At 40.3% G+C, this 25,507-nt stretch overlaps 1 protein-coding gene across 1 annotated transcript in view; it reads right to left on the bottom strand.

The window, feature by feature from the left end:
- STPG2 (sperm tail PG-rich repeat containing 2) overlaps positions 1-25,507 on the bottom strand; it is a 221,452-nt gene that overhangs the window by 77,866 nt on the left and 118,079 nt on the right. The window contains exon 12 of the mRNA XM_083756595.1: positions 21,177-21,307. Within this exon, the coding sequence (XP_083612721.1) occupies positions 21,177-21,307 (131 nt within the window). The remainder of the gene's footprint in view (positions 1-21,176; positions 21,308-25,507) is intronic.

Here is a 25,507-nt window from a genome sequence, read left to right as displayed (position 1 = left end):
AGGCGGCTTTAGTATTTTAAACTTTTGTATGTTTTAAAGCAGGGCTGTGTTTTTTTCTTGATTTTGCTATTTTATATTTTCAAAACCGCTCTCAGTTTTTGTTTTTGTTTTACAATCAAGCAGTGCATAATTTTTATGAAATAAATAAATGATGAATAAGTTGTTCTCTAGCTTGACTTGCAGTAAAATCTAAGCTGGAGAAAAGCTCACAGGTTCATAACTGTTGCTTGTATTTGCAAATATAAATGTTGGTGACAACACTAAATGTAACCACATTTTATAGTTACCCCCCCCCCCACTGCTGTCACTCTGGTAAATATCTTCCATTCCAGATCAATCAGACCTATCAATAACTTAAAACCAGGCAAACCAAACTTTTGAAAACTTCGCATAAAAGTATTATATTGCCCTCCTAAGTATTTTATACATCAAGTATTAGCTTTAAAACTAAGATATACCATTACTGCTATTCTGAAATGTGTATTTCTGGGGGCAGGGAGAGGCTTCCAGTATCTCTAAGTACGATTGTACTTGCAGGCTCTGTCATAGCAAAAGAAAATATTACATCAATAAAATTATAATCGTTTGACACTAACGGTTTGCCAAAACAAACAATTCCACATGACAAACAAGCACCATAAATATGGCTGTCATCTTAAATTAAATCTCTTTCCAAAAGGCTGGAAGGAGTTCTTTGAAATAATGCCATAATGCAGCTGTTCAGTGTGTTTCTTTTTAATGAAACATCCTATTGAGTCTGATTATTCCTCTAACTTGAAAATTACAGCTTTGAATGATTATGAATTTCCTTAAATACATTCATGTGACTCAGTGTAGACATTTCTGAATCTATAATTATTTCCTCAACATATTAAAAGTATAGAATGAACTGTAAATCAGGAACATGTTGTTGTTTTTTTAAGAAAAGAAACGAAAAACCCTAAGTGTTAAACATCAGAGGTGTAATTTTAGGTTTTGAAGGGAGGCGGTGGAAGCAAGATTTCATGAGCAAGGCCAAAATTGACAGTATATAGCAATTTTTATTAGTCTTATGGGTTTTGTTCTCACATTGTACACCTGTGAAAATGTGGTGAGCTTTGTAAACCACTAGGAGAGCATGAAAAGAGGCATTTAACTACTTAAAATAAATAAATAAAATTCTACTCTTGGTCTCCCTTATCCAAATCCACATTCTATTGAGACAGCATATATGAACATGCATCTCCAAGCTGTTCTGCTAGTATCTCCACAGTGCTTAGTGGTCTAGTGTTTCTACAGGTTCCACATCTCAAGATGTGAAAAGTACTTACTTGTCTGACACCTGCTTCATAAAGAGCATTTTGAGAACTACCCAGCAGGTCAATCGCTATCAGGCAGAAAGCTGTTATAAAATGGCAGCTCTGTCTGAAAAGGTAATTTCGAAACCAATTCACTTAAGTTTGAAATGATTTCCATAAATAACTTTCATTTTACATTCTAAGAATTAAATAAGCCAATGTTTCTAATGAAAAGGTGTAGTTCATATATCTGTGGTGAAATTGAAGCAGAATCCTATAAATTTATTTCTCAGAGGAAACTAGAAGACTTCCAATAAGTGTGTTGTTAGGTAAGTGCAAGATACCACATTCTTTTCTTTTTCTCTTAACACTTTTTCTCTTAACACTTTTTCTCTTAACACTTGAAGCAACATACAAAGCCAAAGTTAACCACACTACAGCTATCAATTCTTTCTTACTTAGCATGGTGATGCCTTATATTTAAGACAAATCTGGTTGCAGATTCAAAGCCTGAACAAATTTTGTGGGCATTACACTAACACTTGAGGCTATTTGGTAAAATTCCCAGGTGTGACATACTGATGGGCTGGTAAGTAATTATAAAGCCAAGCTTAAAATTGTAATTATGTTCAAAAATGTTTCCATTAATTTCCAAGGGGCTCCATATTTTTCTGGCAATTATTAGAATGGAAAGGAAATTGTGTTATTCATAATCTGCACATTCACTTATAGATTGCCCTGGACTCTAGAGCATTTCATTTGTTTAATGCATACTGATGATCTATGGTACACAGCATAGTCTGAAGCAGAGCTGTTGAACTCTTTCTTTTTTCAATTTGGATAGTGCATCCGGGGAAGCGTTTAAGTAAAATGAAGAGCATTAAAATGCAAAATATCTTGCTACGGTAGATTGATGAGTTGAATTACGTTGACATTTCTTCCTACCCTGATAAATATCTCTCTGACCTTAGACATTGCTATGTAACCGACCACTGCAGGGCACCACGGCTAATACAGACATCATTGGGCCTAGAAAATAACTTCTTTGTGTTACAAGTGTGTGTGATTTTCTGTCATTACTGGGATGGCATGGATTGAAATTGGAAGACGGATCTGTTGACACATTAGATAACCGTGCTCTGTCCAAAAGCTACACGGGGTAGCTTTAAAGGAGAGGAAAGAAATTTCAGAACAGGTCCCATGTCATGCCATCAATTACAATGCTGTCATATTAATGGCTAAGGGGAGGCAGGGGAGCGATGACAATAGGTGCATTCATCTTGCTAGTGCTCTGGAAAAGGTGCACCTGTATCCCAGTGCACTTTGTCTCCTGCTGTCCCCCGATGCATCTGATAGTGGGAATGTTACCTATCTGTCATCGCTTCCAGCTGAAAGGCACCTTGACTATAGTTAATGGCTGTAACTGGAACAAATGTAGCTGCTTCCTCTTCCACACAACCCAGGTTTTTTTGTTATGGTGCTCAAATATCAGAAATAAATAATGCCCCTGGATAAGAAAATACAAAGAATAGGCTACTATATTTATAACTTACATTATTACAACATTTGAAAGTTTTGGTTCCCCATACCTATTTGCCTAGATCGTATCATAAAGCAAGTATTATTTTTAAGCTCTCTGACAATGCTTGTTATTGTTATTGTTTACCCAATTCCAAACTGGGTCAGGGAGGGGGGCTGATCATAATTTTATCATACACAGAGTTGTGTTTGATTAGATTCTATTCTCTGTATTCCTTTGTTGTTGGATACTGAAATTGTGCCTTTCATATGGCTAATTGGACTGATTTTTAATATATATTTGAACACTAAACTAATCAAAGGAGTTCAGATAGAGCTAGGATTTTAAAACATGCATTTCCAATTCAGGTGTCATAAGTGTTAGATCACCTGATCATATTTTTACACTTTGTATTAATTTGGTACAGTATAAGCATTACTGTCATATGAGAAAAACACCTACTGCTTTCACACTATTTTAATCTCCCTGATTAAGAATATGAAAAAGTGGTTAGTGTATGTGAATGTGGGAGAAAATCTCTCTGTGTGTGCATGTGGAAGGGGTGTTGCAAGTCCCATCCTCAATTAGGATAGTCTTTTTTGCACATGCTCAGGGCATCTGAGTATTGGGAATTAACCCTGAAGAGCCTTTCTGAAGGCAGCCCTGTTTAGGGAAGCATTCAATGTCTGATGTATTACGATATTTTAGTATTTTGTTGGAAGCTGCCCAGAGTGACTGGGGAAGCCCAGCCAGATGTGGGCAGGGTATAAATAATAAATTATTATTATTATTATTATTATTATTATTATTATTATTATTAATTTCCTGACTCCAGTGAGGATTTTCTGCTAGTAGCTCCCACACACCCATCACTGAGGTGGTTTTGCTTCAGAAGCTACCTTAACCGACACAGAGCACTGGTGCATCTACATCATCTGGCAAAGGTTCTCCAGGTTTCAAACAGGCATCTTTCCCAGCCTTACCTGGAGGTGCTGGGAATTGAACCTAAAGTCTTATTTGTGCAAAGTACATGGTCTACCAAAATATTGCCCTTCACTAATTCTTTGAGAGGGAGCAATTGGCAGGGAGAACTGGCTGAGGGTAGCAAACACATCAACAGTCAAGGCCAAACTTTAAGATTCATTTGGTCTAAGCTTGTAATGGACCATGGATTTCCAATTGGGAGGGTTTATATTGCAACATCTCCCATTCCAGAACTTCATCACTGTTGTTGTTGTCATCACTAGTCTCACCTGGTTTAGCCAGCCAATTGAAGCCATTTACCAGGATATGGCTGCTGTCACATGCTTTTAGGAGCCACTGGTGAGAGCTAAGTGGAGGGGCAGGGGTGGAGGAAGGGGGTGCAGTAGGTGTGGTCCGCCCCAGGTGTCACCACTGATGGGGTGACAAAATGCTGGGCATTTTGCCTGAGCCACGTGTCTCTCCTGGGAGAGACACAGTGGTTTGGGCGTGCGCAGGCTCCGCACTGCCCAAACGGTGCGCCCGCTGCCTCCACCCATCTGTAGGGCGGCTGAGTGGGAGAGGGCATGCAGACTCCAGAGGCCCTGCGGTGTGCCCCGCCCCTATGGGCTGCTTTCTCTGCCCCTGGGCCAGGTGCCCGAGCAGCTTCCTCCGCTGCTGAGGGAACCAAAGGTGGACAAACCACCCCAGAAGGAATGCAATGTCAGAGGTATTGTCCCTCCCCTAACACCCCATACACACCAAAGCATTGTTGGTTTGGCCCTGACTGATGATGTGTTTGCCACCATGATTATTTTATGAGATTTCATACTGTGTTAATTATTTATTAGGTACCTAAAATACTATGGTTGAAATAAATACAACAAACATATCCATACAAGTACTTAATTTCCACATGAAGGAATCGAGCCTACCTCAAAAATCATTCCCCAATTCCAGATGCATGGGTGCTGGTTGTAAATATTTTCTAATAGCTATCTTTACCATAGGCGGATATAGCCCACAGGCTTTATTTTTTCAGTGCTGTGACTTTCATAGCAGAAAATAGTGGGCAATATATTTACAAAGCATTAAAAAAAACATTATGGAGATTGGTGGTGAGGTACCAAGGCACAGACATGGGATTAAAAGGCAGGGAAATAATCACCTCTTGCGAAATCAGTTTAACTCAAATCAATGATACAGAAAATTCGTGTTTATGCTTTACATGTTAGAAAATGGAAAAGTTGAATAAATAGATTTTTATTAAAATAAGATAATGTTTGAAACTATGCACACAATCATAATGAACAATTTGAAACTTCAAAAAGGGATTACTGAGATTTGTATACATTCGGAATAACATATTCAGTATCTCTGTATATTCAGTATATTCAGTGTACTCTGAAGATTCAACCTAATGGGCTCAAACCTGAGATAGATGAATTTGCACAATGGGACCTGCCATACTCCTCTCTACCAGTATAACCCCATAAAAAGGTACTCCATAGTGTCAAAGTACCCTCTGGAACTCTGGGTGATGAGGCACTAAATGCTGCAGCAGGACAGGGATTTTAGGAGCATTCAGTGAGGGCTGCCCCACCAAGCAAAAGTACCTTTCTGCTCATGCAACACATCTGTGGATCCAGGCAAAAATTCAAGGTGTTCTAAGGTATTATTACTCCTAACATTTAACATAACATTATGTAACATTATGTTTATTTGGTGACATGCACAATACATTTTGTATATATTGTTGAAGCACCAGCTTCTGGTTTAGGGTGGGTTATTTTATTATGCATATATATGTGTTGTTGCTATATACATGCAATAAACTAATATAAATCAATATAATAATTATAACTGTGATATAACTATTACTGTAACACTGAAATACAGTGGTACCTCGGGTTACATATGCTTAAGGTTACATACGCTTCAGGTTACAGACTCCGCTAACCCAGAAATAGTACCTCGGGTTAAGAACTTTGCTTCAGGATGAGAACAGAAATCGTGCTCCGGCAGCACAGCAGCAGCAGGAGGCCCCATTAGCTAAAGTGGTGCTTCAGGTTAAGAACAGTTTCAGGTTAAGAACGGACCTCCAGAATGAATTAAGTACTTAACCCGAGGTACCACTGTATTGGAAATTGGGGGGGGGGGGAGTGGAGAGAGAGACAGGAAACAAAGTACTCTACTAGTTGCAATGTTGTTAACAATTCAGGGAGCACCTAGATTAGGCACAACGTCCAATAGGTTATTGTGTCTTGAATTTACATAGCATGGCTCTTATTTAGAAGGATGTGTGGAGACATCACTTAGGGTCTTAGATATTTTAATCTGTGCAGGGTACAGGTCAGGTTAATATGTCAGAAAGCAGCTAAGCCTAAGTGATAACCTTTTGGTCTCTCTCGCTAGTGTCCCCCCCCCCCCCTGTTTCAATATTTTGTATGATTATGGGACAAAAGGGAAAAGTACAAGATGGAAAGACAGCAGAAATAAACACCATTCCTTCAGTAAGGGAAAGGTCTCACCATGAGGCCAGTAAAAGGGCATCAAAGGTTAATAGCCACAGGAAGGTCAGTCAATTTCCCATTTATTTCCACAGCATCTTGACTGCTGCTCTCAATGCACTGGCATTGTTAGGGAACGGTGTGACATGCAAATATAAGCATAACATAATTGGAACACAAAAAGATGCCAAGGAGTTGCTTGACTAGTTTTCCTTATTTTGAACAATAAGGATTGGTTTTTAGCTAATCAGAGAGCACAGGAGACTACCACACCTGATTAGATATACAGTGGTACCTTGGGTTACAGACACTTCAGGTTACAGACTCTGCTAGCCCAGAAATAGTACCTCGAGTTAAGAACTTTCCTTCAGAATGAGAACATAAATTGTGTGGTGGCGGCGTGGCGGCAGGAGGCCCCATTAGCTAAAGTGGTGCTTCAGGTTAAGAACAGTTTCAGGTTAAGAACGGACCTCCGGAATGAATTAAGTACTTAACCTGAGGTACCACTGTAATGGCCCTTCCATCTGAAACGCCTTCAAACACTCCAGCCAATTTGTCTTGTGCATCTGAGACATGATCTCTTGTAACACAAAGAAAGATCAGTTAAATGTGTGACAGTATGGAAAATGCAGGCTTCCTGAAGTTTTGGCTGCTCAAAGCATTAGTGGATGTTTTGTTTTGCTATTGTGCTTTAACACCATAAACTTTTGATTTCATGTGCTAGATATTAAAAAGCTTAGCTCAAGAGATCTCTACAGGCACAGGATATCACAAATGTAGATGAGACAGGGGAGAACCCTGATTTCCATGAGAGCATTTCCCACATAATGATAATAATGATTGGCCCCATCTGTTTAGTGCTAATTTAATGGTATTTGTGAGTGGCGAAAGATGGGTTTTAATTAAGTCACGTATTTGTGTCTGTCTGTGTTTTCGTTCCTACAGGGTCCATTTAAAACTAAAATGGGATTTGTGAAGATGTGACTTAAGAGGGCAGCTTGGGTTAAGCAGTTAATTTAGCAACTTGGTACAGTGTTATTTGCTCAATATAGGCAAACAGTCCAGGAAAGTTAATGGTTTCCCTTCCATTCTTAAAGCATTAGCATAATACAGAAAATAAGAACAAGCAGAGGCACACCTAAGGATTGGTGAATCCGACCAGAGTGTGTGGCTTATATGCGTGTGGCAATGTGCTTTTGCAGTAAAATCAAACATGGGAAAAGCTTCCCATTCTTCTTGCACCAAGAAAGTAAGCTGTGCAAAATTTGTACCCTTCCTCCTCACCTCACCCTCACTCCAGATGCAAGTACTTCAATTGCATAAAATGTAGTAATTTCTAATGTGGCTACTGCTATAAATCGATTTTTTGGGGGGGGGCTGCCTATTCAGCTCCTTCCAAGGATGCAAAATACCCCAGATACACCTCCAAGAACAAGTAAAGTATAAACATACTAGAACAAGACAGCAACAGCAAAGTTTCCCTTGTCATCCATAAGCAGAAACAGATACAGGTTTTTAAAGGACACCTTGTTGTCAGGCCTGAAATCAGAGTTTGGTTTGGTTGAGCATCTGCTGAGGCATCCCCCGTTTTCTAACAGGAAAACTGCCTGATACCAGCAGAATAATCTGCACTCAAGAGAATCAGTTTTGTCCTCTGCCTCCAGACACCCCTCCTATTAGGAAATAGCAGATATCCCTGAAAGTCTTTGAACGTCTATGGAATGTTTATTGTCCCAAATGACAATGTGCTAGAGATATATATTTGCATTCCTTTTAGACCCAGTAATGTGGGGTGCATCCAGCAGCATGGAGGCATAATGCTACCACACTACTCTTATACACAGAGATGTCTGGCTATATGATGCAGCCAACCAGGAAATGGAAGATTCCCCCCGCCAGCGCACCCCCGAAGCCATCTTCTAATTCTTCCTGCATGTTGCACTAGGAAGTTTTTCTCTTGGCTCCCACTAGGGATGGGAGAATCTGACAATTGTGGTTCTCTCATTTTAATTTTTCAAACCTCAAGTTCAGTTTTCCACATTTCTGCAGCAATTGGCCGATTATTTTTAAACAAAAAACGCCTATGACAATTCATCAGTGTATTGGTGCAAATTTCTCCTAATAAACACATTTTTGTATGCAGTTTTGAGCAATGTACACTTTTTCACAAGCAACTTTCCCTGATGAAATGTTTTTTTTATTTCCACTAGTATATCCATTTTTATTCATTTTTGTAAACACTATTTAGTTGCAGAACTGCATCACGGAATATAGATAAGTGCTCGTTATGTGATTTGCCTTTAAATGTGAACAGAATAAATCCCCCCACCCAACCCTAGCCTTCCACTAGCACCATCTACCTTTGTGGTGCTGGCAGGGAACAGGACTCACAGTGTGGGGGACTACAAGGGGTTAATCCTGCTGGCAGTGGTCCACAAAAATCTGAAGTCAGTTCTGCTGGTTTATATAGTGTTCCATCAGAAACAACAAACTAACTATATGTTGCTTTTATAAATAGGACCCTAACCAAGAAACAAGAACAAGTCATGCATAACTTTCCTGTGTTTCTAACTAATAGGTTTAGAATCAGAGTTCAGGTTACAGTCAAAAGTTTCCACACACACACTCCAAAAAAGTTATAGATCCAAATAGATGTGTTTGGAATTGGAGATTTAGAGCCCAACCCAACACTCCCCTGAGTGGCTGTGGTGTGATCAGGTTCCACAAAAGAATACCCAGACAATCCTACACAGCCCAGCTTGTGAAACAACTTGTGTTGCTGCTTTCAGTGGCAGCTGGCCTGGAACCAGATGATCTGGCTGGATTTGCAGTTCCTGGCCTGAAGCTATGGCAACTTTTCTCATCAATCACAACACCATCAGAAGTTCTTGCATAGCCAAGAGAAACTGACATTTGGGGAAAATCAACCACTATTTCTAAAGTCAAAATGTTTCTGACCATTTATAACATGGTAGGCAGCGCATAAATATCTTCATATGTGGTCTGATAACATTAGCAGACAAATGGACTGATTATAGTGCTGGATAGTCGAAGCTCCTATATTTTATTGTCAACTATTCACTCATATTCAGAGTACTAGCAGACGATACTTAATAAGCAGTCTGGATAGAATGAAGTACAGTAATAAAATAAATGCCTAATATCACGCTGGTAAACTATGAATATGGAATCTGACATTATGCCTCTATGAAGGACCTGCAAAGTTTCTCTTTCTCTGGAACAAACAACTAACACTTGAACAATTTAAAGTCTTTGTATAAAGCCATGGCCCAGCAAATGCATTTTACAATTTAAGACTGAATCCCAACTAAAATGATTTTAATGAGGCCTAAAAATAGTTAATGCACTAAACTGTTCAATAGAATGACAAAGCACTTACTATCTTTTAATAACTCTACCATTTTCTTAGCAGATGATGCAGAATGATTTATGGCTAATAGACCAATTTAATCATGAAAAATTACAAAAGATGGTTGGATTTATTTGTAACATGGTCAATTTTTCTCACTTGGGTGTTACAGTTTAATTTTAATATTTGTTACTGGCATTTCTCATTAGCCAGCTAACCTGGATTTGTTATCTAACCAGTGAGAACACAAATTAATGATATATAATCATCATATTTTAGAAATAAAATTTAGACCTCCTTTATTGGATAATGGGGAAGGGGGGCAAGATGTATATGATCTGCAAGCGGTAGAGTTAGATTTGTTAATATAGAATGCCAACACACCGGAAACCAGAAATGTCCACATTGTGGGACTAATGCAGTCATCTGCTACAGGGGCAACAGAGGATGCAAACAAGAACACCACATTCATATTGTGTGTATTTATTTACTTGGCTTTTTAAATTTTTCATAGTGACTTTGTTAAGGCTCATTGAATTTGGCATTCAATGAGCCTTAACAACATTATAAGAACATCAGTATCATAAAACAGATCCTTTTTGTTCTGTTGGCACTCCTTCATATTTGAAGGAGCAGCGGCATGTTCTCTAATTTTGAACTATTGGGAAACAAGATGGAGGTACCATTGTACTCTGGGAAACCTCGAGTTTTGCCTTCCCAAACACAGTAGTGAGGTGATGGCAAAACTAGTCCCTAGCGCAAGGTAATGCAGGTCCCCTCACCCAAGTATTTTTCCTGCACCTGAAAATCCAAAGCTGTAGCCCAGGAATTTTGCGTTGTCCCTTCCTGAATAATAACCATACATTTCCTATCATTCAGAAATTCCCTGGAGTGTTTTCTGTCCATCCCCTCTGTTGCCCAATCATAACTGTGAACAGCACAGCTAATCACAAATGGCTAGTAATGCCACTCTTCACCCATGCATGGGGCAGGGGCTGAAGAGAGGAGACAAATTCTAGAAGGGGGAGTGTCAGCCTAACCATCCTCACAGGGTTGATCTCAGTTTGATGGTAAGTAATGTAAGGGACGCGGGTGGCGCTGTGGTCTAAACTACTGAGCCTCTTGGGCTTGCTGATCAGAAGGTCGGAGGTTCGAATCCCCATGACGGGATGAGCTCCTGTTGCTCGGTCCCAGCTCCTGCCAGCCTAGCAGTTCAAAAGCACGCCAAAAAATGCAAGTAGATAAATAGGTATCACTCCAGCAGAAAGGTAAATGGCGTTTCCGTGAGCTGTTCCGTGAACCAGTGTGGTGTAGTGGTTAAGAGCGGTAGACTCATAATCTGGTGAACCAGGTTCGCGTCTCCACTCCTCCACGTGCAGCTGCTGGGTGACCTTGGGCTAGTCACACTTCTTTGAAGTCTCTCAGCCCCACTCACCTCACAAAGTGTTTGTTGTGGGGGAGGAAGGGAAAGGAGATTGTTAGCCACTTTGAGACTCCTTCAGGTAGTGATAAAGCAGGATATCAAATCCAAACTCTTCTTCTTCTTCTGTTCCAGTTTTGCCAGAAGTGGCTTAGTCATGCTGGCTACATGACCCGGAAAAACTGTCTGCGGACAAACGCCAGCTCCCTCAGCCTGTAAAGTGAGATGAGTGCTGCAACCCCAAAGTCGTCTGCGACTGGACTTAACTGTCAGGGGTCCTTTACCTTTAACTTTTTAAAATGTAAGTAATGGTACCAGTATATTGCTAAGAGTCCATGACATCTTTGCAAGAGGAGGAGAATAGGTAGAAAACCATAACAAATGGGGCCCGAGCCTGGTGACCTCCGCCCCCAGCTGCACCGCCAGATCCAGTGCACACTAACCACCACTGGTGAAAGACAAGATGGTACACACACACCCCATTCCATGCCTAAACTGGATACATGCCTAAACAGTATTGAATCTTACTTCAATAGTGGAGATTCGCTGCACTCAAATGCAACAAACTACCTTAGAGGGTACAGCACAGGATGCATGGCACACAGCTCTGTCTGTTCTTCACTCCTTAGTCTTCATCACCTGAGGCATCTCTCTCTCTCTTTGTATCATGGTAAGGGAGGTCCAAGCTGATTAGCAACATAAATGACCACTCATTTGGCCTCCCCAAAGCATCCATCACCTCTATTGCATAATCTTCCCTCAGGAAGTGCTCAACCGCTCCTTCACTTCAGCTTTTCACCCTTTCAAGATAAGAAATGCCAAACAACCCTCATCCATTCCAGGCTCCAAGGGCAAGCAAGGAGAGTGAGGGTGCTGAGCCTTCAAGAGAAACAAAATGTAGTGGTAAAGAAACTTTGCTGACTTTCAATAGAGTAATATTCCAATTATTAAGCTGCTTTCAGAAGTATCAGTCATTTTCTGTGGGTGGCACACAGATGCAGAGATGATAACATTACCGTGAACTGAAGAGGAAATAGTCCAACTATGCTAGCACTCTGAAATTCACAACAGAACTTCAGAGAATTGTGCCAGCAAAAGTGTATCCAAAAACAAGTTTTGGCAAACTGTTCTCCTAGGATGTAATATAGCTTGAAGAGAATATTGTTTGCGTCTGCATCTATCGCCAGAGCAACTATTTAATGCTCATGCACATTATCTAAAACAAATCTGGAAATTGAACTAAATGTTTGACATTCTTACTCCAACAAGAGTATCATACACTCAAGAAACTACACGATACTTTTAGTCCCTCCGAGTATGCACAATATTATTATGTAGAGGGAGGAATTGATGGCAGTCCAACCAAACAACAGGATTTATATAATATGCTATGCTCTCAAGAGTCCTTCTAATGTCTTCCAAAAACTCTTCAACATGCTAGATTGTTGCCTAGACAAAAACTGCTCCCTTTTACAGACAGTGCAAATGATCCTTTTGTAGCACATCTCTATAAACAATATATCTTGCAAATGATAGCCTCCATATTTGAATCACAACATTTAAGAGAACCCAAAGTATGTTAAGAAAGCCACGGCCACAGAGATGCCATCCTTCATTCTCCTTGCAAAGCTCTGCGCACACATACCCATGCCAAGACGAGAAGCAGCTGATGTAGATCTAAACACAGAGGCTCCTGGCCAATAGCACAGCTGTTCACTGTAGAAGCATAGCTTTTTGATTCATGCTGTGTGGAGGTGGTCAGATTCTTTATTTGTATAATAAAGTCATCTTCTAAGCATTAAGCTGGAGTGGTGGCTGCAACACATGGCAGTAGAGATTTGGAGCCTCAGCTGCTCTTTCTTCCAGTGCTTCAACAACATTTCACTAACTCATCGTTTCGGCCCTTACAGCATCATGATGGGCTTATTTTCAAAGCTCCAATTGCAATTAATTTGAATCCATAACGTTTTGGCATACCGCAGCCAGCTGAAGAATGCTATTAGGGTTGTGTGCTGGAACCAAATGAATAATTTACTCTCACAGGAAAGCAGAAGCTAACATCTCACCAACATATGCAGTTTGGATGCTACAGAGAGCTCTGCATGTTCCAGTATAACAGTATATTTTGACTTGCAGTCTTCTACATTGACTCACCTGCTGAGGAAACTTTGTATTCTGGTCCAAGTCTCAAAGGATTTGACGCGCATTCAGGGAAAGATACTTATTCAGCTCATGTGTACCCAAATCAGCCTTTTGGGCCTCAATGTTGCCCTGAGAGAGAGAAAGAGCTAGAAGACACCTCACTGTGACTGCACATTGTGGAATATTAACAATGGCTAGAAGCTGTATTTCAGGGAACAGTGCCCTCCCACTACTAATCTCTTCACCGAGGAACCCCTGTTAAATTTCTGAGGAGCCCAAGTTCACTGAAACACGCAGCATCAAACCATGGTAATCATAATGCCCTGTTTCTATTATTACAATTTTAATACCTTGAAGGGTCTTAACCTTGTCCAAGAAAATAAAACAGTTCTAAAATCATCAGCCAGTTCTCAAAGCCTAGTGGCACCAAATATTTCTGTGTGGCTGGGGAAGCCCAGCCAGATGGGCGGGGTATAAATAATAAATTATTATTACAGTGGTACCTCAGGTTAAGTATTTAATTCGTTCCAGAGGTCTGTACTTAACCTGAAACTGTTCTTAACCTGAAGCACCACTTTAGCTAATGGGGCCTCCTACTGCTGCCGCGCCGCTGGAGCACGATTTCTGTTCTCATCCTGAAGCAAAGTTCTTAACCTGAAGCACTATTTCTAGGTTAGCAGAGTCTGTAACCTGAAGCGTATGTAACCCGAGGTACCACTGTATTATTATTATTATTATTATTATTATTATTATTATTATTATTATTATTATTTAGCAGCTGAAGCAAGCAGTCATTACTATTATTAGTAGTAACTGATTTTAAACGCCTCAGGTTCAAGGCAGGAAAATATGAATCAAATTATTCAAAATTCATCTGATTTCCAGAAACTTATGAAAGCCCTAAGGATAAATGAATTAATTAGGTTGTCACATTCCACAACCAAGTAAGTCTCAAAGTGCCTTACAACAAAGGTAATATACAATACATTACATAGTTAATGTCTCCATCAAAGCAATGATACACACTAAAAGTGTTCACCCACAACAGCCAATTACCGTATAAAACAAGAATACCCTACCACACCCAAGAAGAAGATAAACACCTAAATCAGCCCCCAAATCAGAACAGTGTTATTGCCCAAATGCCTGGGGAAATGCCTGGCTCCCAGTGTGTTTCCAAACACAATTCAAAGTATTGGTGCTGACTTTTAAAGCCCTAAACGGCCTCGGCCCAGTATACCTGAAGGAGTGTCTCCACCCCCATTGTTCATCCCAGACACTGAGGTACTCCCTCGAGGGTCTTCTGGTGGCTCCCTCACTGCGAAATGCGAAGTTACAGGGAACCAGGCAGAGGGCCTTCTTGGTAGTGGCACCCTCCCTGTAGAACACCCTCCCTTCAGATGTCAAGGAGATAAAGAATTACATAACTTTTAGAAGACATCTGAAGGCAGCCCTGTATTGGGAAGTTCTTAATGTTTGATGTTTTATTATGTTTCAATATATGCTGCAAGCTGCAATTGCAGTGGTACCTAATGTTAAGTACTTAATTTGTTCCGGAGGTCCGTTCTTAACCTGAAACTGTTCTTAACCTGAAGCACCACTTTAGCTAATGGGGCCTCCTGCTGCTGCCGTGCCGCCAGAGCACGATTTCTGTTCTCATCCTGAAGCAAAGTTCTTAACCTGACGTACTATTTCTGGGTTAGCGGAGTCTGTAACCTGAAGCGTATGTAACCTGAAGCATATGTAACCCGATTCCACATCCCTATCTTAAGTTCTTGTATGTACTAGGCTTACAGTGTAAGGAAGAACCTTTAAATAAATATTATGTATGATGCATAATAATGTCTAACAAAGTAGCAACATTAGACGATTACACTGTAAGTTTATTGAGACATGGACTACTTATGCACCATTTTAAGCTGTGAGTGCCAGGCACAACTGTTGTGTCAGAGAAATAAAAATTAAAATAAATATACTGTTCATAATAAGTTACTAAGCAACACTGAACAGTCTAGCAGAAATATTTCTCAATGTGTCTGTTCTATTTTGAATCATATTTTGAAAGCTCTCATATTACTGCCTACACTAGGCCAAAGATCAGTTTAATAATACATTTTCTAAAGACAGCAAAATGTTCTACATCTGAAAAATAAAAGGAAATTTTGCATTGTAAAGCTTTCATGTAGATCTTCTTGAATACTAAAAAAGATTTGACATACCACCAACTTTCCCACTGTCAAATTAAAGAAGTGCCTATCATTCAGCATGACAGAAATGTCATAAAGTTGGCTAACAGGTAGAAATTGTTTCAAAATGATGGATTAATTTGCATGCACTGTATATAAATTGACCGCTGCTGCCTGTGTTAACATATCTGAATATATTTAGTAAAATAAAGTATGTATTATGCCACTGGGTTTCTCACAAGCAGTGCTATAATTGAAATATCACATCAAAAGGGAAAGGATTATTTTCTACAACCATGTGTGTGTGTGTGTGTGTGTGTGTGTACGTGTGCATGTATGCTTACGAGACATGTTTTCCATGCTTATGAATATGGACATCTGACTATTAAATGCAGAATATTTATTTATTTAAAATATTTTTCTCTCGCTTGTCCCTCCACCATAAATGAGTGCAAGTATGGGCTACCACTGTATTAATTTGCATAGTGGGTTTCCAACATTCTTAACTGTGCTGTCTATGTTGTCTCGTACAGATGCTGCCAAGATAAGAACTAGGAAACACTGTCTCTTGCTACTCACTTTGTACAAGCAACCCAGCCCAGCTCTGCCAACACACTTTAAAGGCGGGCCCTAGGGCAATGAGGACACTGCTATACAGTGGTATCTGGGGTTACAGATGCTTCCGGTTACAGACTCCGCTAACCCAGAAATAGTACCTCTGGTTAAGAACTTTGCTTCAGGATGAGAACAGAAATCGCGCGGCTGCGGTGCGGTGGCAGCAGGAGGCCCCATTAGCTAAAGTGGTAACTAAAGTTAAGAACAGATTCATGTTATGAACGGACCTCCAGAATGAATTAAGTTCTTAGCCCGAGGTACCACTGTACTAATTGGTTTGACTGAGCCACCATCCCATCACTTCAGAGTACCTGAAATTGTCTTTTCCCCCTTGGAAAAGGACCATAACTCAGTAGAGGAGAATCTGCTTTACATGCCAAAGGTCTCAGGTTCAAACCCAGGCATTTCCAGGTGAGACTGGGATAGACCCCTGCCCCAAACCCTAGAGAGTCACTGCCAGTCAGTGTAGACAATATTGAACTAGATAGACTAATAGTATGACTCAAAATAGGGCAATTGCCTGTGTTCCAAAATCCATCCTTCCCTCCAAACCATACCGAATCTTCCCATGGTGTGCACTGACCCCCTGAAAGCCTGAAAACTAACTGCAACTAATGACTGAACAACAGCAGCAGCAGCAGCAGCAACAACAACAGGGCAAAGAAGATGAAAAAGCCTTCCCTCCTGTAGCCAAGTTAGGAACGGGCGCCAAAAATGAATGCTACTCAGCTCCACTGGGGCAAGCCACCCCTTCCCATTACAGTGGTACCTTGGGTTAAGTATTTAATTCATTCCGGAGGTCCGTTCTTAACCTGAAACTGTTCTTAACCTGAAGCACCACTTTAGCTAATGGGGCCTCCCGCTGCTGCCATGCCGCCGGAGCACGATTTCTGTTCTCATCCTGAAGCAAAGTTCTTAACCTGAGGTAATATTTCTGGGTTAGCAGAGTCTGTAACCTGAAGCGTATGTAACCTGAAGCGTCTGTAACCCGAGGTACCACTGTATTGACTAAGCCATATGAAGTATCCATATGATACAGAGAGTGAGAAACAATCCCTGGCCCAAGAAATCTGCGGAAACAATATAACAGGAGAGGCAGGAAAAACCTACAAAGTGTTTTGCTACCACATGCAAACATATAAGTATTTATTTAAAACAAGCAATTCTAAGGGGTTTTAAAAGGCAACAATTCATGTCAGGACTTATCACCTAAGGCTTTATTCCCTTAATGCAACAAGCAGACATAACTTTTAAAATACAATCATACACAAAACAATTTACTGCTCCTAACAATACAAACCTTGCTAACATTTGATGCGAACACCAGTCAAGTGAAGGGTATCATTTACAAGCATTGGTATTTGTTAGAAAATATTCCCAGAGGCAAGAATGGTCCCATATTTGCATGTAAATATCAACAAGCTTTGAAAGATATTTCGAGGGGGAAATCACAATGCCCTGGCAGTACTGTAGATGGGGAAAAGTGGAAGCCAGTTCTTGTGTGGGAATTGCATTGCCTGTTCAAACTGCAGCAATATCAAGACCTTCCTCAACTCTACTAACAGTACACAGTACTGTACCAAAAACTTTTTCACAAAGAGGTATTATATGCAGTACAATGCCCATACCATCCGCTGTATATTGCAATGAGCACAAGAGCTGGTAAGAGCCACTTTTGTGAACATAAAAGCTAGCAAAATTGAAGTTCTCTTAGGAATGCATTTTCAAGATATCAGACATAATGAAACGATACTGAAGTTTTGGTGCTTATATAAGGTACAAGGTAAGGAAATGTGTTTTGTACAAGTGCATTTTAAAAGGTATGTCTAATTGTTTCTCTAAGGGAATCCACTGTCTCTACACCAGTCACAATAACCTTATGCACCTCTATAATACCCTTCTCCTTTAGTTGCCCTTCACCGAAATGAAAAAGTTTAAATGCTGTAACCTTTCCACACAAGAGAGTTGTTCCAGCCCCTTGATCATTTTTGCTACCTTTTTTTCTGAATAATTTCCTGTTCCACAATATCCTTTAGAGGCGAGGCAACCAGAACTGTATACTGTATTCCATGTGTTCACGCCATTGATTTGTATAAAGGCATCACAATATTGGCAATTTTATTCTTCAATCCCCTTTTCCAATGATCTCCAGCATGGAACTTATCCTCCTCACAACTGCCAGACACTGGGTCAACATTCCTGTCCACCACAACCCCAAGGGCTCACTCAGTTACCACCACTGGCAGTTCCCACCACCATACATGATAAAATTCTGGCACAATTCATTCAAGAAAACTTTTATCCAGGCATGCAGTTTGCTAATTCAGAAGGCAAGGTTGTCCTGTTAATTTGGTGAATGAACAGCAGTCAGCGGTTGACTTGGCTGCTTCTTGCTACCTGAGCGTTGGAAATGACTTCCTCCATAGTTGAATTTGAAAGATAAAAGAACAGGCATTTTTACAAGCCTAAAACTTCATGGATATCCCAGGAGTGAGTGCACAGCCTTTGTATATAGTATCACATGAATAACTGTAATTTTGTGCACAGTAGACTTACACACATTTAACTTGTACACATTCAGCTTTACACGCTTGGCAATCTCTCTCTCTCTCTCTCTCACACACACACACACACACAGAGGGGGGGGGGCTGGGAACGCCATTCCATCCACAAGGGGCCCTCAAGGTAGCTCACGGCAGCAACAATAAAGTCTCAAAATCGAAAACCATTTAAACCCAAAAAAAACATTTTCTGAACAACAGAACACATAAATACACTTTTTCTGCCTTCTGAAAATGAATTGTTAACCTATATTTGGCCTAGTGTAGGCTGTAATGATGAAAGCATGCAAAATATAATTGAAACAGAAAGCTATATAGTGGAAAAACTTCTGCTAGCCTGCATTCACAGTCAGAAAAAAATGAGCCAATCAGTGTTATCTTCCCAAACCCTGCTGGAACTTGACAGTCTTGACCTACCTCCAAGAGATCATCTGCAATCTAGCCCTGTAGACTTGACAGGGAGAGAGCAAACCAGAAGCACGGTGTACAATAGATTGTACAATACAATTTTGTTAAGTGCTTAGTCTAAAAGGCAGCTTTGTTCCCATTCTAGAAATATGTTTTACATAGTACAGCATACAGACCTGAACCAGGGCACAAAAAAAGAAAAAAGCATTTCTGTGCACACACTGTTTTTCTCATTTTTTCTACAGCCACTAGCACATTAAGGTCCTTTTGTGTTTTGAGATGATAAAAGGAGTTTAGCCGCTCTGAGAAGAGGATTCCTTAGCCTTGTTGCACACTCTTTTTGGATGACAGTCCTGATAATGTGCCCTTTAGATATGAAGTGAGCTTAAGATTCAGTTGTGAAATAGAAAAAAATTAATAAATTTCATAATCCCTATGAAAAATTTTGTGCTCTAGAGATCTTCCTGCACCAAGTACCCGAGCAGACTCAAGTGTGTTAAGTTTGGTTCACTTAGCTCACCAGCCCAGGTTTCAGGTAATGCACCCATCACAATCAAATATCTCTGATTCACAATTTGATTGCAGGTGAGCTATGTGGGCCAAACATAACCTAGCTGAGTCTGCCTGGGCTCTAGGAACCATGCTAATCTCTGTATCGTTCCAATTTTAGTATATGTGCTGCCAAAGTGAGCAGTGCTACAACACCAAGGAAGGGTCAGTTTGCTCTCACTCATAGATATGTTTAGGGATTTGTGTGAAGGATTCTATCTGGTGTTGAGCCAGAGAGACAGAACAAGGATCTTGTGCTGCCCTCTCCATGGCCCAACAACCTCCCTGCCTGAGCTGTTAGAGGTGGTCTTTATTTAGATTATTAATTGATCACTAATCCTCAACAGGGAGGAGACACTACTCAGGTGGGATATCATGAGCTTTGCATACAGAAGGTCCCCAATTTAGTTTTATGTGTCTCTAATTAAAGGATATCAGACAACAGGGCTGGGGATGATCTTTCCCTGACTGAGAAGTAGGAAAGCTGCTGTAGTCAGAAAAGAGAGCACTGGGCAAGAACAACTTGCTTCATATGTATGTGTTTCAATTATGCAGGTGAAATTCATGAACTAAAAGAAAAATGAACCCTCAGGGACATTTCATTATATTCTTATATTTGCAGATTTTGGAAAAGGGCAATCTAAGGATGACAAGCCCCAATAAAAAGCCATTTCAAGTGCAGCCGACTAATGCATATGTGTGCAGATTCAAATGACAGGCAGCAGGTGAGGTAGAAAAGTCAACACCTTGCAATTTGCACATGTGCTTTAGGTTGTATGAATTGTTTGTCAAGTCACGGGGCAGTGAGATTTCAGTTCACCGCCTCAAAGCTCAAGATTTTCTGCATTTTCTTATGTTGTAGTTATAAATTTGGCTACACAGTTCCCTCTCTGGTGCAAAGGCTGCTATGTCTGCCTTAATTTTAAATAAAACTATTATTTATTACTTAGATGTCTATCCTGCTTCTTGGTCAAAGTCCACAAAATGGCCTAACCCCACCCCCCAAATGATACTGTATACCTTGAATGGGAAACCCATGGCCCTACAGAGGTTGTTGAACTACAAGTCCCATCTTCCCTGACCAGTGGCCAGGATGGCTGGGAGTTGCAGTCTAACAATATCTGGAGGACCACAGGTTCCCCATGCCTGCCATATACAATACAGCAATTCATTGCTAACAGCCATCAAACCAAACACACTCAAAGCAAAAACCATACAACTTCAGGGCTCAGAAGATGACACTTCAGTCATCACAGTTCAACTCTAGAAGAGTAAGTGCCTTCTGGAAAAAGAACCTGACATCATACAAAAGCTGAATTTGCCAAGCTAGTTTCTTTGTGCAGAGAATTCTATAAATCCATAAAATGGATTACCTGTTCAAAACTTGCACAAAACCAGATTAAGTCATATGAACTGTCCCGTTTATGTCAATCACAAAACAGTTATGGCAGTTCCATCAAATCGAATTCTGCCCCCTACATATGCTGCAGCCAGGAACCAAAGCCATGTTTGTATTTCTCTGTCTTATTGTCAACTGAAAGCACCAATCTTTTGCTTTCCCACTATTTAAATGTATCAACTACAACAGCATCATAGCAGGTTGTTATGTACCTACATGTTTCTGATGTAAGATTACTTGCGAAGGCCCAATTAACATACCTCATACGTCCCGGGTCCAGGAGTGTCATCTTTTGCTTCTTTAAAACGTTCCACCTGGGAAACGTATACTGCAACATAGGAAGGTGTTTTCAACCTCAAGCTGCTTGTTTCTGGGCTATATGCCCCTGGTCCTAAAATGAGAATTGAGAATGAGATGAATTAATTTTTATGATCTTTTTCTTTTCTTTTTTTGTGGAGGCTTGTTTGCATTTGCATTGAAGGCAGCCTTCCTGTCAAAACCACAGGTCATGACAGAAAAGTGAGAGATTACCATCAAAATCTCAGAGTTCCATAAAAATGTACCAATAAAATAAATCGTATCATTACCATAGTCTATCATGCTATTAACATACAGTAATATCTCCAATGTCTAGTGAATGAAAATATTACTAATGTCCCAGATTATTTGTTTGCAGAATGATATGTATTTATTGATATGATATGTATTAATTACATATCAATTACAATTGTTTGCAGAATGATATGTATTTATAAATATGTATGTATTTATTGATATGAATGATATGAATGATGGTGCTGGAGGAGACTCTTGAGAGTCCCATGGACTGCAAGAAGATCAAACCTCTCCATTCTGAAGGAAATCAGCCCTGAGTGCTCACTGGAAGGACAGATCGTGAAGATGAGGCTCCAATACTTTGGCCACCTCATGAGAAGAGAAGACTCCCTGGAAAAGACCCTGATGTTGGGAAAGATGGAGGGCACAAGGAGAAGGGGACGACAGAGGACGAGATGGTTGGACAGTGTTCTCGAAGCTATCAGCATGAGTTTGACCAAACTGCAGGAGGCAGTTGAAGACAGGAGTGCCTGGCGTGCTCTGGTCCATGGGGTCATGAAGAGTCGGACACGACTAAACGACTAAACAACAAATGTATTTATTTGCTCGTTACACTTATATCTGACACTTTCTCTGGGGAAGCTCCAAACAAATTACACAGTGGATCCTAGGACTCTCCTACCCAGGGCATGGCCAGTCTGAGACATGTTTGGGTTTAACAATGCAACATCACATGCCTTCAGGAAATTCTTAGGCACTGCTAGAAAAAACCTCTATCCAGGTCAAGTAGTAATTGTGGGATAAGAATAAATTGCTCTTTTATGAGGTAGGTGTTTGTAAAAATTTCTTGCTCAAAAAGAAGAAAAAGTACTTTTCTGAGCAAGTAGCTTTTTCATTTTTCAAAACTATACAATGGGGATCAAATAATGCAGCAAAGTGCATAATGTGTCAACAGTTAACAATGACAAAAAAAGTGCCGTGACTTCAGGAAATTGTGCCTCACCAACTTGTACTTATTAAATGTATATTCCACCTTTCCTACAAGGAACTCATAGTAGTTTAGCCCCAAAATTCCTCATTGGGGTAAGGCAACAGAATCTCAGCAACGCATTTTATTTTAAGGACAAGACAAATCAGTCTCTCTCTGGTTCATATGACTTTCATATGAATTCACTCATAAATCTGTTTCATTTCCATACTGATCTCATTTAAAAAAAAAACTTACACAAATGCTTCACTCAAAGGCACACATATTGAAATGTATTTTATCTCCAAATATGCATTTTGCAACTTTTTGGTCTGAAAACTCAAACATCATGTTCCAATCTTCACATTAGTCCAAGGGAAACAGATGGGGTTAATCTGCATCAGAATCCATAAAGATCAAACTCCTCAAGTATCTCCACTTTAGGTTTATATACAAAATCAGAAAAGTGTCTTGTTTCAGTCCTGGCTATTGTGCCAAGCAAGCTAAGCTTGAACAGAAATATTCCCCATCCTTCTACACTTTGGCCTCTATTTGTTGGTGGCTTTGGATGGTTCTTTCATTCATGGAAGGGATATCAGGACCTGCTGCAGCTATAACTAGGATCCCATAGATCCACATGCTGTTTTGTCCTTTGCGGTAAGCAGCTGGAGAAGCAGAGCAGAGTTTTGTCTGAACAAGAAAGGGTTCTAGGGCTCTGAAGTGACTGTGTCTACATCAGGGATCGGGATGCAGCTTAACTGCAATTCCCATCATCTCTGATTGTTGGCTTTGCTGGTTGGGGCTGATGGGAGTTGGATGCCAACAACACCTGGAGGGGGAAAGTTCTCCATCCCTGGTCTACAGAGGCTAGTTTTCAGTTCCCTAGAAGTCTTCCAGTTCATGCTGAGACTTGTCTTGTGCAACTTCCAGGAAGTTTTCCTTCCTGGGAATCCCAATTTTGAACCCATTACAAAGGCAGCAAACTCTTGCAGAATATGATAGTTCTCAAAGGTAGAATTCTTTGTGGGTGAGCTGTCACCCTACTTCTTATGCCATCTCATTTCAGGCTCCAGCTGTAACACGGTCCATTTCCTAGCTTAAGTACATCATGGAGGTTCCCTGCACAAAACTTCCTGTTTGAGTTTAGCCCACAGCCAGGACAAACACAAAATATCACAATTCTTGGGCATCCCATACCCCAACCAAGATGGGTTAAAATGTGACATGGAGTTTAAATTAAAAGGGACAGGTGAGGAAGACAAGAAAGCCTAATCTAGCCCTGCCTCGTGCTTTAATATTTTTATAATATAAATCATTTAGATGGTGTAGGATAAAACAAACATTCACATGCAGGGCAATCTGATGCCCATCATCTTGTTACACTCCTTAAAAAGAATCTGCTTCTGTACATTTAACTCTGGAAACATTCATTTTGTAACACCATCCTAGGACATAGTTTCCATTATACCTATGCTGCTGCTTATGTGATACAGGTCAAAGACTTGCATTACCAGCTTCTTTTAGCACCAGTTGAGAACTGAATTATGCAAAAGCTATCTGCTATTTATTTACCAAAATGCCACATTTTAATCACAGGTCAACAAAGAATAAAACTTTTTCATTCCACAGCAAGCACCTACAAAAAGCCTGCCTCTGTTGTGATTGCTACGTAATGGGAAAATCAAGAGAAGGTGATTCTTATAATTATATACTTTCTGGCCCTATGCGGGTTCACTCTCTATGAAATGTCAACCAATGCTACAGGGCAAAGGCAGCACAGAACAAGAGCAACGGGTAATTTAAAGTGAAAATCTATGCTGCTGGCCCCTCGGTAGGAACCTTTTCAGTACAGTCAAGGAAGGCTGGAAAATGATTGCATCACAAAATGGAGCTTTAAAAATCAAACACACATTTTCTTTGCAGTAGAAGGCACATTTGTGGATCCTGTATCATTCAGTTGCTACCCACTTTACTGCTGGCTCCTGTTATGAGCTTATAAAAAGTGGATGTTTAAATCTGAGTCTGGAATTGAAGGTGTAAAGGGCATAGCACGAATCTGTAACTATGAAAACAAAAGGTGCTGTTCTAAGGTGTTTCCGCTTATGCCAATAAAGGCCAATAACAACTAATAACAAGCTGTTTCCCTTTGGATTTGATTTTTTTTTTTAAGGAACTAAGAAAAATAGAGAGACTTTTGGCACCTGAGAGATTAATTTATTGTAGTGTCAGCTTCCATAGTCAAGGGCTGACCTCATCAGTTGCAAGAGAATGGAGAGGAAGGTTATCAGGTCCAGAAGAATCCTGTAACCAGTGACATCACAGGGCTTTGCCATCTCAGCAGCCATTCACTGTTAAGGCCGGAGGGGTAGATCATACAGTGAGATGGATCTTGGGGGTTCTGGTGTACTATGTGTGCAAGGTTAATCTGGTTCATTTTAAGGAGGCAGAGTGAGGAGCCATGGAGGAAGAAGCTGAAGATAGAAGAAAAAGAGAGAAACCACATAATGGTGGCTGGGGTGACTCTATGACTGGTGTACTGAGGAGAAATGAAACTGCATGGAAGTGGATGAGAGCAATCTCCCCTTGCAGTTAAAGTCATCTCACTGGGTCCTATACTTTTCCTTTATATGTCAATCATTCTTGGATAAAAGTAGCATCTTGCGAACAAAAGATCGTGCTCCATAAAATTAGCTAATTTTAATGTGCACAAGTGTCATTGGTCTGATGTGTGTGTGTGTTGTGAGGGGGGGGTGTGCCACACACATGACGCTATATATATAAGAACCAGTTAACAATAATGGACATTTACAAGGTGATGTTAAAGTGACCTTTTTTATTCCACAGCAAGTGTCAAGTGGCTCTTGAGTAATGTAGTCACATGGTATTCTACTCTGAAGTAACAAGGGAGCAATGAGGCAGTCAAGAGGGGTGTTTGTTGTGTGTCTGTGTTACAATTATCCTCTTGCACTCTGCCTTCAACACATTTTGATATAAATGACCTTTCAGATTAGGGTCATACACAAGCCAACTAGCCCTAGGGCTTGGAAAACGATGTACACATGTGTGCAT

Source organism: Podarcis gaigeae (genome assembly GCF_964106915.1).
Source record: "Podarcis gaigeae genome assembly, chromosome: 9".
In the NCBI taxonomy this organism is placed as follows: domain Eukaryota; kingdom Metazoa; phylum Chordata; class Lepidosauria; order Squamata; family Lacertidae; genus Podarcis; species Podarcis gaigeae.
Note: the sequence above shows the minus strand (reverse complement) of the source record. Positions and strands in the feature narration are given on the sequence as shown.